This window comes from Callospermophilus lateralis, chromosome 5, assembly GCF_048772815.1.
Source record: "Callospermophilus lateralis isolate mCalLat2 chromosome 5, mCalLat2.hap1, whole genome shotgun sequence".
Classification (NCBI taxonomy): domain Eukaryota; kingdom Metazoa; phylum Chordata; class Mammalia; order Rodentia; family Sciuridae; genus Callospermophilus; species Callospermophilus lateralis.
In genome coordinates this window covers 63,509,899-63,523,182 of record NC_135309.1, presented here as the reverse complement: position 1 = coordinate 63,523,182, position 13,284 = coordinate 63,509,899, and the positions used below count along the sequence as shown (strand labels likewise).

At 52.1% G+C, this 13,284-nt stretch overlaps 1 protein-coding gene across 13 annotated transcripts in view; it reads left to right on the top strand.

Moving 5' to 3' along the window:
• Nucleotides 1-12,411, top strand: part of Ndst1 (N-deacetylase and N-sulfotransferase 1) — an 84,502-nt gene extending 72,091 nt beyond the window's left edge. For all 13 annotated transcript variants that reach the window (XM_076856711.1, XM_076856713.1, XM_076856702.1 and 10 more), the window contains 5 exons: nt 509-683; nt 3,143-3,313; nt 4,211-4,320; nt 6,363-6,465; nt 7,303-12,411. In XM_076856711.1, the coding sequence (XP_076712826.1) occupies nt 509-683; nt 3,143-3,313; nt 4,211-4,320; nt 6,363-6,465; nt 7,303-7,422 (679 nt within the window). In that variant the 3' untranslated portion in view covers nt 7,423-12,411. The remainder of the gene's footprint in view (nt 1-508; nt 684-3,142; nt 3,314-4,210; nt 4,321-6,362; nt 6,466-7,302) is intronic.
• Nucleotides 12,412-13,284: the final 873 nt, after the last annotated feature.

The following is a 13,284-nucleotide window of genomic DNA, read 5'->3' as shown; positions in this document are numbered from 1 at the left end:
GGTGGCAGGTGACCCTCCCCTTTGTCTCCAGGTCCCTAGAGACAGACTGGACATCATCCCAGGTCAGGAAAAAAGCTCCAGAGGGCAGCCATCCCCTTCGGGCTGGTCCTGTGTGGGCTAAGAGGGGAACCACTTTGAGCCCCATCCTGTCCCCTAGAGGCAGAGTTAGGGCCTGCCAGTTGTGCTGTGGGAGCCTCCACTGGAGAAGGATATGAGTTTAGGATAAAGGACACAACCACTACCCCATGCCTGCAACCCCATCACACCCACAAATCCTCAGATCCTCCTGATCCCACAGCCTCCACTGAAAAGGCACGGATTTGACTAGGGAGACTGCCAGGTGACCATTCTCTCTAGAATCAGCGAGTCCTGGTTTGGCTGGAGCAGTGTGCCCTGCTTGCTTTCTGAGGATGCTGTACCCACTGGGACACTCGCTCTCACACTGTTCTCCTGGGGCCCCTTCCTCATGAGTCTTGCCTGTGAGCACCCCTCTCTGGGCTTCCTGCAGGTACATGGAGTTCTTCCCTATCCCTTCCAATACCACCTCCGACTTCTACTTTGAGAAAAGCGCCAATTACTTTGATTCGGAAGTGGCGCCCCGGCGTGCAGCTGCCCTGTTGCCCAAGGCCAAGATCCTCACCATCCTCATCAACCCAGCTGACCGGGCCTATTCCTGGTACCAGGTGAGAGCATGGTAGAGGTCCTGGGGGCTGGGATCTGTCTGATGCTCATTCGCTCAGCGAGTGCTGATCAGATGCTGCTGTGTGCCAGCCCTGAGCAGTGTGGATGTGGCGATGGGTAAGAATAGAGCCTGTCTTCATGATGCCTCTAGCCTGGTGCAGGTGACTGGCAGAAGTTGATGCTGAAGGGCAGCACCAGTTACTGGTCCACCCCTGAGCTTCAGAGGGTCCCGCTTGTGACTCTGACATGGACATGACTTGGAGGCTGATTAGACCTTGATGCAGCCTAGATTTGCAAACAGTGGTCGGGCCACGCTGACTGCGTCTTCTCTGCTGGACACTAGTGGGGCAGGAGTGGGAACTAGAGGACAAGACACAGGACCTGCCTTTTTCAGAGGGAGAGTCCTAGGGATTGAACCCAGGGCTTCCTGCATGCCTAGCAAGTGCTCTGCCACTGAGCCACAAGCCCAGCATTTAAAAATTTTTATTTTGAGACAGGGTCTGGCTCAATTTATGTTGCTAAGGCTGGCCTTGAACTTGTGATCCTCCTGCTTTAGCCTCCTAAGTAGCTGGAATTTCAGCTACTTAGGTGTGTGCCAGTGTGCCTAGCTCAGGTCCTGCCATTCCTAGTGGGTGTCTGATCAGGGACAGCAGTTACCTGGACTGCAGGACATCTCGAGAGGGATGAGTCTTAGTCTCTACTGGAGACATGTTAAATGGCAGAGCTTTCTTTCATTTCTATGACCTGATTGAATTCCTTAAGTGCAGTCTTCTGGGCTTATAGAAATGCTTATAGACCTGTCCCCTGGGCTCTGGGGACAGGCCCGTCCCTCCTTTGCTTGCCAGTCTTTCTGGGATTATGCCATGCTGCCAAGTGCTTTGATTCAGAAGTACCTTTAGTGAGTGGCCAACGCCAGGATCCTGACCACCCTCATCAGGCCAGCAGACCAGATCTATTTGTGGTGTCAGGGGACCCCTGGGCCTTAGCGTGTGGTTATGGGGGAGGTGTCCATTATTCCAGCCAGGAAGCTGTCTTTCCAATCTGGCCACTTTGGGTGGCTCTCTGCCACCCTTTGGTCCACTTCCCTTGGTTGCTTCTGTACCGCTTCATTGGGCTGTGCTGTGTCCTTTGCTCAGGCTCCATGTCCTCCCTGTTCCAAGTCCCTCAGACCTCTTGCCTCTCTTCCCCTTCCTGAGCCCTCTGTGCTTCTTGTCCCCAGATTTGCCCTGATTCTGCCTTTCCTGTGGTCTGACTCTTCAGGGGAAAGTCCCACCAATACAGTAGGCCACATCCCCATCCTGCTGCGCCTGTGCTCCCACCTCCTGGCAAGGAGCAGGGCGCTGGCTGGCCACTTTCATGGGGGACATTAGGGTGTCAGAGGTGAAGCTAGTCCCATGCTAGTGACAATGCTTGACTTCTGCCACCTTACTGGAGCTTCACAGGAGTTTCTAGGAAGCAGAGGAAGGCTTCGTGTGTGTGTGTGTGTGTGTGTGTGTGTGTGTGTGTGTTTGTGTGTGTGTGTGTGTGTTCCCTTCACACAGAAGAGTAAACTAACACTCAGCAAGGTTCATGTGATGGCATTTTGAACCCAGATGTTGTCAATCTAAGACCTGGTTTTCTCTGTCCATGATGAAGGCGGGTAATGGAGACTAATTTATACTAGGAGGATCTAAAAAGGAGCCAGGGGAGGGCAGGCTGGTGTCTGGGAGGTCTGGTGAGCAGGAAGCTGCTCTGCACCATCACTGCGGCTCCTGCCCTAGGCTGCCTGTGGTGCTCGTCAGGCCCAGGGCTGTGAGCGTCGCCTGGTGAGCAGTCCCCACGCTCTGGACTCAGAGTTCTGCAGATGCTGATGGCCCACTGGAGTTATTTGAGCTGGCTCAGATCTGGCATTTTCTTTTTCAGTTTTACTCAGTTCTTCTGGTCTCCTTGAAAGAGAGTGCTCAGTTTGGCGCAGGTGTCTCACATCCTTCCTAAAACAGCCACACTCTGCTTACAACAGCATGAGGATCAGGGACCTCAGCAGACATCTGTGTTTGCCTCCAGTTTAGGAACTTTGCTTTATTTTTATTGTGTTTATCAATGGTTGCCTTCTATATGTAATCATTGATTCTAATTTTCCGTTTTTGGAAGTGTTATTTAGTTTTCTTGAAATAAATATATGTGAGAAAGAAAAGTGAGTTGATGTAAAGGAAACGGCGTGGCCTCTTGCCCAGCAGGGCTCAGGGACCACATGGGAATGACCAACGTTGGAAACTTGATCTTGTTCAAAGATGGCGAAACTAGGACTCTGGGGCCAGTACTTCCCAGGGGCCAGCCAATGAGGAGAGGCAGACTCAGGACTTGGGCACAGGCCTCTTGCTTCCAGCTAGAATCTTCCAGCACCATGTCCCATCTGCTATCCCACAAAGGCCTCCTCCTTGGTTCTCCCTGTGACATGCTCACCTCCCCCCTTTGCCTGCAGCACCAGCGAGCCCATGACGACCCATTGGCCCTGAAGTACACCTTCCACGAGGTGATCACAGCTGGCCCTGCTGCGTCCGCAAAGCTGCGTGCCCTCCAGAGCCGCTGCCTGGTCCCTGGCTGGTATGCCACCCACATCGAGCGCTGGCTTAGTGCCTTTCACGCCAACCAGGTAATTCCCTGCCCCTGCCCTTTGGGAGGGTGAGTTCTGCCACGGTGGCAGCTGGGACGAGGAGGCTAGGGTGTGCTGGGAGAAGCGAGAGCCTGGCTGGAGAGGGGCACAGGTCAGATTCCATGAGGCCTTTTAGAGAACCCCCCTGAAGTCTGGAGCTGGAGATTGGGGTGTGGGCTGGAAGCTTGTTGAGAGGTGGAAGAGGGGGGTTACAGGGATACAAAGAGTAGGCCGGGTTGTTCTGTGTGGCACTGGGAATTGAACCCAGGGGTGCTTTACCTCTGAACTACATCCCCAACCACCCCTCCCCTGCCTTTTTTTCTTGGTACTGGGGATTGAACCCAGAGGCACTTAACCACTGAGCCACATCCTCAACCCTTTTTATGTTTTGAGACAGGGTCTCTCTAAGCTGCTTGGGGCCTTGCTAATTGCTGAGGCTGACTTTGAACTCATGATCCTCCTGCCTCAGCCTCCCGAGTCTGAAATCACAGGCATGTGCCACCATGCCTGGCATCTCCAATCCTTTTTATTTTTTATTTTGAGACAGGGTCTTACTAAGTTGTCAAGAATAGGCTTGAACTTGCAGCCCACCTGCATTGGCCTCCCTGGTAGCAGGCGTGCATCACTGCACCTGGAGTAAGCAAGGTTTTTTTGATCATTTAAGTTCTAGGAAAGATTGACATGGGCCAAGGGAAATTGGCAGAGAGCAAGTAGTTAGACCACAAAGGACTGAGTCTTGGGGACATCTGCCATTCAGAGCTGGAGGCAGAGGCAGATTAGAAAGCACAGACCCCACACCCACAGCCAGGCCACTCCTGCTGCCGAGGCCTCTGATCCTGTTTTGCCCTTTAGGTAAAAGCAAGTCCGGATCACCTTTCTTCCTTTCGTTCTTTCTAGATTCTGGTCTTGGATGGCAAACTGCTGAGAACAGAACCTGCCAAAGTGATGGACATAGTGCAGAAATTCCTTGGGGTGACCAATACCATTGACTACCACAAAACCTTGGCGTGAGTACTGTATTGACCATTCAGCAGGGTGATTTCTCTGTTTTTTGGCACCTGGGCCAAAAAAAGACAAAGGCTTGAATAATAATGGGGGGACACAACTTGATTAGAGTTGGCAAGTTTGAGAAAGTATGCAGCACTGCCCTGATGGCCATTGAGCAAGAAAGCTAATATCAATATGTTATTTTAATTAAAAATCATATTAATAAAAGTACTAACTTAAGGAAAAGGGAGGTGATGAATCTGTTGTGCTCCAGTCAGCCCACCCTGGAGAATCCTCTTCAGTTCAGTTCTGTCTGGGCTGAACATTTTCAGAGTGTTAAACCCAATTTCCACAAGAGTTTCCTAACATTAGACTTTGACTTATAATATGATTTCAGGAAAAGGAAACTAGAACTATTGTTGTCGGTGGCCAGTAACCCCACTCACCCAGAACCTGGTGCAAGTGCACCAGGAATGCCTTCTCACGGTGAGGAAGGGCCACCCTGTGCCACCAGGTGGGGGGTTGGGGGAGAGGCTGCCTCCAGAGCTGTGTCATAGAGAAAGGACACACTTGGCTGGAGGAGGGGCCCCAAGAGAAGGTGGAATAAAGCCCCCTGCCTGGCGCTTTCTTGGGAAATCTTACAGCAAGAATATTTCCTCCTAGCCAGGCTGGGTGGAGCATACCTATAATCCTAGCGGCTTGAGAGGCTGAGACTGGAGGATCGCGAGTTCAAAGCCAGCCTCATCAACGGCCAGGTGCTAAGTGTCTCTAAATAAAATACAAAATAGGGCTGCGAATGCGGCTCAGTGGTCGAGTGCCCCTGAGTTCAATCCCTAGTACAAAAAAAAAAAAAAAAGGAATATTCCCTTCTTTCCTCACTGGGCTGGAGGTTGAAAGTGGAGAAGGGAAGGGAAGTCAGATCTTCATGTCAGAACAGAAAGCAGCGGCAGCCCCAGGGGTGAGCCCTGGTGTTGAAGAGGCCTGCTCAGGACCGCAGACCCATCCTTAGCTCTGACCCTGGATGAGTCCCTTAGCCCGGGGCTTGGCTTCCCTCACCTGTAAGATGGGGTTAAGGAATATGACTCCTCCCTCCTGAGGGCTCCTGAATTGGATGAGAGCATGAGTGTGGCGCTCTTGGCTCAGAGCTAGATGGTGCTGACTGCTAGTGTTATTGTCATTGTCATCGTCATCTTATGCCTACCCCGTCACCGTGCGGAATTCTTTACCTCTCTTCCCTGCCACATTGTGTTCTGCTTGCCTGATGCCCTCAGGCTCAAGACCCTCTGAAGGCTCCTGAGCTTCAGCGCACATTGGGTCCCCGAAGGCACCATGATGTCACACACGGGAGTTAGTCCTGTACTGTCATTTCTGAAAGTTACTCCAAAATTTGAAACTCTCCAGTGCCAATGCCTTAGCATTTCTTAATTAAGATACAAGGTATTTAAAAGCAAAAATCTTACACTAAACCTTTTCCCTACCCTTTTTTCACTTGAAGTTGGGACAGGTAAGAAGACTTCTTTTTTTTTTTTTTTTTTTTTTAAGAAAGGGAGAGGGAATCTTTTTTGTAGATGGACACTACACAATGCCTTTATTTATTTATTTTTTTAATGTGGTGCTGAGTATCGAACCCAGGTCCCGCCCGTGCTAGGCGAGTGTTCTACCACTGAGCCACAATCCCAGCCCCAAAGAAGACTTCTTGACTTAAAAAAAAAATAATAATAATGCTTAGAAAACTCTTCCCTGATCATGCAGGATGGGAATGAGTCCATGTTATGGATTGCTGGAGGAACTGGGGCTGCTCAGCCCCAACAAAAGAAGACGCAGAACATGGGACCGCCCTCATGGGGAGAAGTGAGCATGTGTTTAGTGTAGTGCAAGGGCAAAACTTGAGCCAAGTGATGGCATATATCAGCTCCACAGTGGGTTTGGGTGCAAGCATGTGTACAAGGGGGTGGACTTCCTTAGCTCCTGGGTGCTTGTCTTCCTAGGTCTGTGCACAAAGCCTTGGAGTGGGGAAGGGATAGCTGGGCCAATTCCATCCAATCTTTCCTCACTTCTACAGGTTTGATCCAAAGAAAGGATTTTGGTGCCAGCTGCTTGAAGGAGGAAAAACCAAGTGTCTGGGCAAAAGCAAAGGCCGGAAGTATCCAGAAATGGATTTGGACGTAAGTGGCAGAAACCCCACCTGTGGCAGCTGGACAGGTGGGGAGCTGTCCCTATAATGGATAGAGCCTCTATCTCCTTTGTCTTCCTCTGACACATCGCCAGTTCATTTCATTTTTTATTTTGAGATAAGGTTTTTCTAAGTTGCTGGGTGTCTCTCTAAGTTGCTGAGGCTGGCCTGTAACTTGTGATCCTCCTGCTGGTATTATAGGCATGCAGTATTCTTAAGGGGGAAGAAGACAGTCTCGGCCATGGTGGACCAGAACAGATCTATTAAAACAAGTTTTCAGTACCCTACCCTTCTGCTAAGGGCTGTGCTGTGAGGTTTTAAGGATAGCAGACAGGTCCTCACCTTCAAGGACGCCTAGTCCAGGGGGAGATGAGTCACATATAGGGCTAGAATAACAGCAGGGAGAGCTTTCTGCAGGAAGAGGTGCATCCTATGCTATGGGCATTCAGGATGGGGTGCGCTAGAAGCTGGCGTTGGGAGGGGAAGAAGGCTTCCAGAGGATGGGCAAGGGTCTCTGGAGTTGGATTCCATGCCACAAGATTTGGAGCCATGGAATGGAAGGATGGGCCATTCTCACAGGAGAGGACTGCATAAGATGGGGGTGCAGACTGCATCTCATGGTATCTCCTTAGCCTGTGGCTTGAAGAGTTCTCTCTCCTCCCTATCATGAGAATTCTGACCTTGTGGGCAAGAGTTTGCTGCTCCTGTGCCAGGGCTTTCTGGGGAGCCTGCTATCTGTAAGAGGATGGTGTGGGCCAGTAGGGCAGCAAGGCAGGGCCCATGCCCACCTCAGCTCATTGCCCCATCCGAGCTTTCCTTCCTGTTACAGTCCCGAGCCTTCCTGAAGGACTACTACCGGGACCACAATGTCGAGCTTTCCAAGCTGCTGTACAAGATGGGCCAGACACTGCCCACCTGGCTGCGGGAGGACCTCCAGAACACCAGGTAGCTGCAGCCACCACAGCCAGACTGAACGTTGGCGGGATGTCCCGCCCTGCGCTGAGCCAGACTGACCTGCAGAGAGGGGAGCGGGCCAGGCAGCGTTCTATGAGCAATACTCTGCTGAGGCCCACGTGGGGCCAGGAGAAGCCAGGCGGGCCCACAAGCACCTCCGAGCATCCACTGCTGGGTCTGTGACCTACAGGACCACCCTCCACCAGAGGTCCATTCTGTGCACAGCCTGTGCTGGGAGGCTGCTTCCTGTTGGTGGAAGGCCACTTCCTGGTAGAGGGAGTCTGTGAGACTCTTTTCTGGCCCTCACTGTGCTCTACTGACCACCCCCTCTTCCTGCCTCCACCACCCCTGCTACAGCAGGGCATCTCCTCAGTATTAGCTGCCACATCTTCCCTGTTCTCCAGACAGGAAGGGAGAAGAGCCCAGCTGGGCCTTTCACCAACCCTGGGGGAGAGACTGAACATGGCTCTGAGTGTTTTGAGGCAGGCCTTTCACAGGGGTCAGCTGGGTACCCAAAGGCAGTCTCTAGGCTGCATGTAAGGGCAGCCACCTTGGAAGAATGCTGATCTGCCACATTCGGGTCAGTACCTTCACGTCTCACCTTCCCTTTTTGGGGAATGAATCTGGTTCCTCCAGTATCCACCCAGTCCTCAAGGCCTCCTGCAGGGCCTGGGGCACTGCCATGCCATGTGGGCCCAGAGACTCTGGCTCGACCCCGCCCCCTGGCTGCACCCTGGGTAATGACAAGCGTGGTTTCCTGTGGTAAAAGACGGAGGCTGTTGAGGAGTCTGCAGTATACACGTTCCCCTGTACATACCTTGTCCCCACACTACCACCTCGGCCCCGGCAGACATGGCAGAGCTCGCAAGACTGCCGCCCGCTGCTTTGCCCCAGACACCTGTGGCCGAGGGTTCTCAGAGACCCCTTAACCTCTCAAATACTAAGAAGCTAAAGTATTTTAATATTTGGGTTTTGTTTTCTTGGTGCCAGAGTTTATACCCTGGGTGCTGGGGTCGCACTGTGTTTTATATATATATATATATATATAATGTGTATATATATATATTATATTTTTTTTGGTTGGGTTTGTTTTTAATTCAGTCGTACACAATGGTGGTAAGCCCCAGCCTCAAAGGATGTCATATCTTAGTGCTAGAGAATAAGATGGAAGGGAGGGAGGGTGTGTCTTCACGTGTCTGGGGACTCAAGGAGACCGTATGGAGGTGCCCTTGGAGAGGTCTCTGTTCCCTCTCTCAAGTGCCACAGCTGTCCTAGGCCTGCCCTAGGGGGACAGTGGTGGTGACATGGACAGGGAAGACTAACTCTAGGATATCTGGCTTCATGAAGCCCAGGAGTCTGGGGGTGGGGTTGTGGCCAAAGGAAACAGCCAGGGCTAGGGTGGGAGACCTGGGGCCCCAAACTGGCCTGTCCCTCTCCCCTCACATGGTGCTAGATTGGGAGCTGCCCTGGGAGCAGGGGTGCCCACTGGGTCTCACAGAGTGTCTCCAGGCCCCCTGCAGACCTGGGATTTCTGGGCTGCTTTCTGCTTGGGTTCTGCTCCTGCCCCCCTTCTTTTAACAATGTGAAGTGACTGAGGCACCCAGGGAGATGCCTCTCCCTGGCCCCTCAACTGCCAATTCAGCTTCCACCTGACACCCGGGAAGTTCTTTCTGGAGAGCCTGGTCTTATTCAGAAGATTCTGGCATCTTGAGGTTGGAAGGGTCCTTCAGCAGGAAGGGGTCCAGGAAGCAGATGACCTGCTTGGCGATGTCACAGGGCTAGTTGGAAGCAGGGCCAAGAATTGAACTCAGGGACCCAAATCTGAGTCCAGTGCTCTTCTTCCAGTGCCACACTGCCTCTGAGCCCACCCTTGGGACGCTACTCTGTGCCAGGTTCCTTTCCCTCCCTCAGTCACAACTGTGGTCATTCCAGGATATGGGGACAAACCACTCCTTCCCAGCCAGGTGCCTTTGAGCCTTCTCATCCCCAGATCTGCATTCACTTCCCTGCCTTGTTCTCTCTATCTCGGGAGGACTTTCCCCATCCTGTGGCCCCATCAATCTTTGTTCTGAGTTGATTCCCTCTTCTCGAATTTTCCACAGGGTAGAGAAGGAAGTGGGACACTGGGCAGACCCGCTATGTGGTGGTTTTAGTGTGGACATGTTTCTCATTGGGGCCCATGAGCTGGAGAATCCTGGCCCCTGTCGGTCCCGCAGGGCTGAGGAGCACAGTGCCTGGGGACAGGGTGGCTTGTCTACTCCTGTACTCCTGTGTTCCCAGGGACAAGCTGGAACTGGACCCTCAGTGGGGCAGTGGCTTCCACCAATGCCAGCCTTGATCCTCACTCCCCAACTGTCCATGAGTAATTTGGCCCGTGATCTGGGAGGCTCCACACCCTTTGGGCTGGAGGCCTGCTCTCAGCTGAAGCTCAGCAAGCTGAGCTGGGCTGGCCTGGCCTGGAGTGGCCCTGGTGGGGTGGGAGGCTCCACTTCTGTCTTCTTCTGGCCTCAGGTAGGAGCAGGCAAATTGAAACCCGTGAGAGCAGAGAAGATATTCTGGAGTTTGGCTTAGATCTTTCTGGAAGCCTGGAACTGGACCTGCCCCTGTTCTAAATTTCTGTGTTAGTGACTGCCACGTCCCTCCCACTAACAAGCCTTTCTCAAGGACCTGCCAGGCCAGACACAGCCGGGACTTGTAGCTATTGGGTAAGGACAGGGAAATGAGTTGTCTTAGGGGCTCTCAGCTAATAGGCGTTGATCCCCCTTATGAGAAGACAGAACCAGGGTGAGCAAATGCAGCATCACCAGTCTTCATTGTCCAATGTAAGCATTTGGCAAAACATAAAAATAAAGAGAGAGAAAAATAGCTTAAATTATGCTGGTAACTCTGTCATCCAGTTTGCAGTCCCTCTGCCAGCTTTTGCCCTAGGGTGGGTGCAGGTGGAGTGGCGTTCAGAGTTCGAAAGAATTTTCTGTTTGGAGCATCTTACTGCATTTAAAGTTCAGAGGAGGGGCTGGGGATGTGGCTCAAGCGGTAGCGCGCTTGTCTGGCATGCGTGCGGCCCGGGTTCGGTCCTCAGCACCACATACAAACAAAGATGTTGTGTCCGCCAAATACTAAAAAATAAATATTAAAAAAAAAATAAAATTCAGAGGAGTCCGACCTTTAAAGATGGACCTTTTCTGAGCCCCTGCCTACAAGCAGCCACTGCTCTGGGTCATGCTTACGAGGTGGCCACCCAGCTCCCAGCAAAGGAAAACTGTTAGCCTGACCCACTAAGGCTGAGGTCCCAACATGGAGCCATCCCACAGGTGTTAGTGGGAAGAGCAAGGTCAAAAATATTTTACCAGACATTGGTCATGAATGCCCACTGCCGAGCATTGAGAACTGAAATGATTAACATTTTGCCACATTGGCTTTTTTTCTCTCTCTCTACATATGTGTATTTTTCTGACCTAGTTTGAAAGTAAGTTGCAAGCATCGTGAGACTTTGCCCCCAGATGCTTCTGCCCGCATCACCCAAGTCAGAGCCTTCTCCTACACACTGGCCAATACCACAGCCAAGAAATGAACATTTCCTGACAGTCTGCTGTCCCCAGTTGTCCCCCAAATAACGGACCTGGTTTTGCACTTGCATCCAATCAAGGTGCACATGATGCATTTTGTCACTGTGTTTTTCAAATCTCTCGGAATGCCGAAAAGTCTTCCTTCTGCCCATCTGGTTTTTTAAGTGACATCCTTTTGGGGGCCAGCAGGCCTGCTGTCAGGTCACACTGTCACACTGTCCGGATCCGTCTGATGTTTCCCCATCTCCTGTACTCTCAAGGGTGGTTTTGCCTTCTTTTGTGCTAACTTGGCAGTGCCCTCCTGCCTAATTCGCACCTCCACCATCACCTGTAGCAAGTGCCAAACCAGCAGAGGGGCCATGGGAGCCACAGGAGCGCCAGGGAGGGGTGCCCCATGGACACAGCAGCACATGCTGGCCTGGGAGGAGAGAACGGAGGGCATGCAGAAGTGACTGCACCATGGATGCCAGCCAGGCATGTGGCCTGTTAGGATGAGACGTCTCTGGCTTGGAAGAGCCTGGCTGCTCCTTTGACTCTGGGATGCACCTCAGGGTCCCAGACTATAGCATCCATCTCTCTGTTCTGTGGTCCCAGGGTTTTCACTTCTTGGAGGCCCATGGTCTTAGGCACTGGAGCAGAGCTAGGCCTCTGGCCCGTACCAGGAATGTCCTTGGGGGAAATTCCTCCCTAAGTTGTGGTATGAGGACTGAGTACTGGGCTGGAGCAGAGCTGTGAGATAGTATCCTAACTGCTTCCATTGGATGCCTGCATGACAGTCTTCCTCCCAGGGTCTCAGTTTCCCCACCTCTAGAATGAGCCCATGGGGGCTACAGCAGGGGTTTTGAAACACAGGTGCAGGAAGCAGCTCTGCTTGAGTTGAAGTGCAGATGGGGTCCAGGCCCACCCCCAGGCCTCTGGGCAGTGTGGGGTTTACCCTCCTGGTCTGGAGGCTCTCCTGCTTAGAGGACCGGCAAGTTTCCAGCTCCCCTGACGGACCGGTGTGGGCTTGGTGTATAGTCAGTGCCAAGGACCTGGGGAAGACCTCAGCTGTGCTCTCTCCTGCACTTACTCCTCTCTGCCCTGGAGGAGGGTGAGGCCGGGGCATCTTGGGCCAGCCTGGCTGATGCCCCGGCTTCTCTCATCCACAAGAGGGCTCCTTTTGTAACGTGTGCATGAAATTCATGTTGTTCCCTGGGGACAGGAGAGGGCTGACTGGAGTGGGTGGGGGGCACATTAGGGAGCAGGCAGAGGTTTTCTTCCCTTGTGGGGGTGGGGAGAGGGTAGGCCAGGGAATGCTACCTGGCTCACCTGACGAGGGCTCTCGAACCAGCCGTTTTGGGTTGTGTTAAAAGTGGGATCCTTCCTCCATTAATGTACAATCTCGAACTAACTGCTAATAAAGTGGGGTTCTGTTTGTACACATTGTTCCTGTCTGTCTTTCTGAAATCTTTGTAAGACCTGAAGGGAGGGTAGAGTTAGGGATGTTTGCATGGATAGCCCAAATATTTGCCCAACACACACACAGACACAGAGGGGCCTGACCAAAGCAGATAGTCTCCACTGGATTAGAAATTGAAGTCTTTTCAAATACAGCAGAGGCCTATCCCAGGGCAGCCACGTGGGGCATCTCAGATGACCAAGAGCCTGCAGACACTTTGGATTGTCAAAGAGTTCTGAGGAGTTGACACTCAGCTAAGAGGAGACTCAGAGGCTAGGCCATTTCTACTACAAATGTGTATCATGACTGGGGACAATTCACTTTTTTTTTTTTTTGGTACCAGAGATTGAACTCAGAGGGGCACTTGACCACTGAGCCACCTCCCCAGCCCTATTTTTTATTTTACTTAGAGACAGGGTCTTACTGAGCTGCTAAGCATCTCACCATTGCTGAGGCTGGCTTTGAACTCGCGATCCTCCTGCCTCAGCCTCCTGAGTCGCTGGGATTACAGGCATGCACCACAGCGCTTGACCTCACTTTTAATTTTGATCCTCAGTTTCTCTTGTCTGTTGGGGATGTGGAGGGAGTTTGTTTACCCAGAGAATGTGCCTGAGCTGCAGATTCCCAGACCTCACTTGCAGTGATTCAGCTCCTGCAGAAGTGGGTGAGCCTTTTGAACAAGCTCTCTAGCACAGAGAAGGCTCCACTTTGGGAAATCCTGGCTGGCTGAAAGTTCCTCCAGGTTTTAATTAATGCAGAGAGCCCCACTGTCCAGGAAAACTTTAGGTAGAATAAGTGACTTTCTAGACTTCCTCACCTCATAAAGGGCCAGATTCGAGACTTGCTAGGGAAG